Genomic DNA, 3670 nt, shown 5'->3' with positions numbered 1-3670 from the left:
CCTTTTATAGGATAAGTCCTTGTTGTTTTACATCGTTACATTATATTCAGTGTACTTTATATTATTGTCCTTCTTTTAATTCCACTTAAAATCTGTTGTTTTGTGAGCCTTAATGTTTCACCATGACAGATAGAACACTCTTATCTTACCTGGGAGTAATTGCGTACAAGTACCTCAGACAATCTTTTGGAGCGGTACCTATTACAGTTTATTTTTGTTTCTGTAGAACATTCTGAATAATATTGGTCATGTTTGGTATTGTTGCAATCATATTCATAGAAGAAGTGTATTTGTCCACCTCAGTGCTTATAGAGGAAACGCACAAAATATTCTCTGAAGTACATTAAGAACATTTGAAAAAAAATAGTATCTGTTTTCAATTTGTAATTGCTCGAGACAGACCTGTCTGTCTATAAATTAGACATTTATAATATAACAAGTTTCAGTGTAATATTGAATTGCTGAAGTACATTTACTTCCAAGTTATTAAGATGCACTCGTAAATGTAAACTCAAACAGGAAAAAGGGGTTTTTTGTGTTTTTGCCACTCTGATTTCTCACCAGTAATCTTTCTGACGCTGCTTGAGCTCCTGTTCCCGGCTGTACCTGCCAAGATGATGACTATCTTCGAACCCTTTCAGGGCTGGGAAAAGAGGGAGAAAAAAAAAAATCATGTGATGATGTTTTGGTATTAATTTGCTCTTGTCTCCCTCTAGTTTAATAGAAATAAAACTTTGAACAGAATTTACGGCTGTTCGACGGACCTGTTCCCTCTCTGAAGCGGTGCACCTTGCTGTCACTGATCCAGCGGTAGACGGGGAAGTTGTAAATGTCTCCGTCTGGGGATTTGACTTCCACTTTGGCTGGGAACCAAGAATCTTCTGGGAACAGCAAAAGAGGCTGTTTGTCCAGCTCCACCAGCACCAGCTTTCCAAGGGACGTGGGGGAGGAAACTGTAAAAGACGCCACCTAACATAATGATAACAATTTGAAATCATAAAAAAAAAACCTTCAAGTACATATTTATAGCAAGAGGTTAAAAACGATGAGCCACAGCAGCGACAGAAAGGGTTAGGTCAATGAATACTCATCTACATTAGAGTATCAAGCTCAAATATATTTTGTACATAGCAACAGAGAAATATCAGCCTGTATATTTGCAAAGCTGGCAGAGATGTATGTTAAAATAATACCAGCTGTAGTTACAGAAAATGAAGGTTGTTTAGACCTAAAGGAGCAAATTCATGACTCACCTTTTTCTCATTTTGTTTTCAAAACATTTTTATAATTATATACCCTATTCTGTCCACTTCCTAATTATGCATTACTTTGTGTTGGTCTATCACATAAAATCCCAGTTAAATATAATGAAGTTTGTGGTTGTAGCATGAGAAAATGTGAAAATATTCAGTGACCTTAAATACTTTTGCAAGCCCCCGTGCTTCTCCAGGATGCATTACATGAAACAATGCGATAACTTTATGGCATTAACACATACCCTGTTGTGAAATAAATGACAGTGATTTTGTGATTCTTGGTCTAAAGCTGCTCTACATTTGAATTTGAAGCACAATCTCTCAGACTTACAGCTCCTCTGACAAATGCTGAAGCTCCTTTCAAGTTGAACAGCCACTTGCGTTCACTTTCCCCACTTGTGCCAACCAGCTTAATGAAGACATTGTTGAAAGTGGTGGCAGCGGTGCGATTGGCGGTGTACACAGTTACTTCATAATCCACCATTTTTGCTGTTGAAAATTGATCCACCTTGATGCCAAGAGAGGGAAAAACAACCATCATCAACACTGATTGGTTGGTTGTTCCATTTCATTATAATACAATTCAAAAGGATCGTCCTGATAACTAACAAAACTTTTACAAACTGATGAATGCTACTGGATCACAATGAAACAGACAAATTCAATTGATATAACAACTACAACTAGAAGATTCTTGTTTGTTTCTGTTTTTCAACAACTTTTAAATATATTTGTCTTACCTCTGCTGATCACAAAGTTTCCCTGAAGAGCTGCTGTGTTAATGCAACTTAGCACCACAGATCTCTTTATATACACACGTATTGAATGGGAGTGTTGAATACAAAACTGGTGATGAAACTACGTGGAATGTACCCTCCCACCGCTCATCTTTGGAGTTTTCCCTGTTCTTAATGAAATGTGGGGACTTTTTCATGTCTTTAAACATGTTGGGTTTGTATAAAAAATGACTTAGCAAGACTACAAGTAGTAGGGTGGTCTTATAAAACGATAAAATGCAAATATGACTTATTTGCATATAATCTGGTGCTGATCTTTTGGCAACAATAAGAAACTATTTATTTCATCATTTAGGAAATAGCTTGATGTTTAACGCAATACCTGTAATGCAATATCTGACAGTTATGTGTTTGGCAAAATACAGAGATGACATATCATTTAAATGTTACCTGTTCTTGACCTATAATGTTTAGAGAGGGTTTTGGATGCTGTTTAATCTAGAAACCATAAAAACTGCTGAACAAAAGAGAAAACTAGTCTGCAGTCTAAAACTGAACCTCCAGGTTGCATAACTCAATTTTCTGGTGAAAATGGACTAACTGTCGCTCTGTTGTGCAAATACCTGTGATAAAATAACTGAAAAAGTGCTTAACATACCACAAGCCTCTGACACATTCTTACTCTGTCCAGCTGAATTGTTGACTGACCACCTGTGTTGTTCGGCACTGTTAAAGCACATACCAACTGAATGTTTTTCAATCCATTTAGTTCAACAAATAGAAACAACATGCAAATTCAATATACTATTAGATGAAACAGATGTTGGTTTCATTTGGTTTCTTATTGCATATTTAGCTCTGGATTAAAATCTTATGACAGGGGAACAAATAAGTAATACACACAACGCACATGTAGCATCAGTATTGATTTAAAAACATCAGTTTCATGAATTATAATGTCATTCTTATCATTCTTCGATTGTTTATTGTCATCACAATAAACAAATTACAACGCAAAATATTAGAAAACTATCATTCACACAATGCAGACAAAGCAACAAATAGAACAACTTAAAAGATCAGAATGTTAAAAAAAAGTGTTTAAAAGTCATGTTGAAGCCATTTAGGGCTAATAGAAATACTTTGTCTAACATACTGTAAGTGCATTAAACATAAAGTCGGGGGAGTGAAGTCTGAGGTTTTTGCTCTGCGTATTTAATGGCTGTGGCAATATTTTTCAGAGTGCAACCTGGTTGTGCTTGTGATTTAAGTGCAATGTTTAAATGCAGCGTTTCTGTGCTTATATAAATTAAATGCTAAAAGGTGACCCAAACCTCTGCAAATAAAAACAACTTAACATCCCACAGTAGTTGAGCAAAATGACACTGACAGAGGACATCTGTTAAGCTGCAGCAGCTGTATGTAATTAAGTGATGATGAGGGAAAAAATCCGTAACCAAATGATTTAAAAGTTGCAACAGTAACAACATTTCTTTGATTGAACAATATCCTACACTGTTCATTAGGACATTTTTGTAAAAAATCCCCAAAACATTAGGGTCTCAGATGTTGGTGTCCTGTGATTTCATGAACGTTACATACTCAACCAAGTTTTTGATTTTGTTATATTGGTGAAACAAACTTAAGTTTTCAAATAATATTAGTGTTTTCACATTT

General features: G+C 35.5%; 1 protein-coding gene across 1 annotated transcript in view; it reads right to left on the bottom strand.

Annotated features, from left to right (window-relative positions):
- Window positions 1–2090, bottom strand: part of LOC103148508 (arachidonate 12-lipoxygenase, 12R-type-like) — a 29514-nt gene extending 27424 nt beyond the window's left edge. Inside the window, exons 1-4 of the mRNA XM_016679232.1 lie at window positions 1997–2090; window positions 1588–1764; window positions 765–969; window positions 562–643 (exon numbers count right to left, since the gene is read on the bottom strand). Coding sequence (XP_016534718.1) covers window positions 562–643; window positions 765–969; window positions 1588–1740 — 440 coding nt within the window. The 5' untranslated portion in view covers window positions 1741–1764; window positions 1997–2090. The remainder of the gene's footprint in view (window positions 1–561; window positions 644–764; window positions 970–1587; window positions 1765–1996) is intronic.
- Window positions 2091–3670: the final 1580 nt, after the last annotated feature.

The sequence above is a fragment of the Poecilia formosa genome, unplaced genomic scaffold, assembly GCF_000485575.1.
Source record: "Poecilia formosa unplaced genomic scaffold, Poecilia_formosa-5.1.2 Scaffold206, whole genome shotgun sequence".
Classification (NCBI taxonomy): domain Eukaryota; kingdom Metazoa; phylum Chordata; class Actinopteri; order Cyprinodontiformes; family Poeciliidae; genus Poecilia; species Poecilia formosa.
The sequence above is the reverse complement of the archived record's forward strand: the minus strand, read 5'-3'. Positions and strand labels throughout refer to the sequence as shown.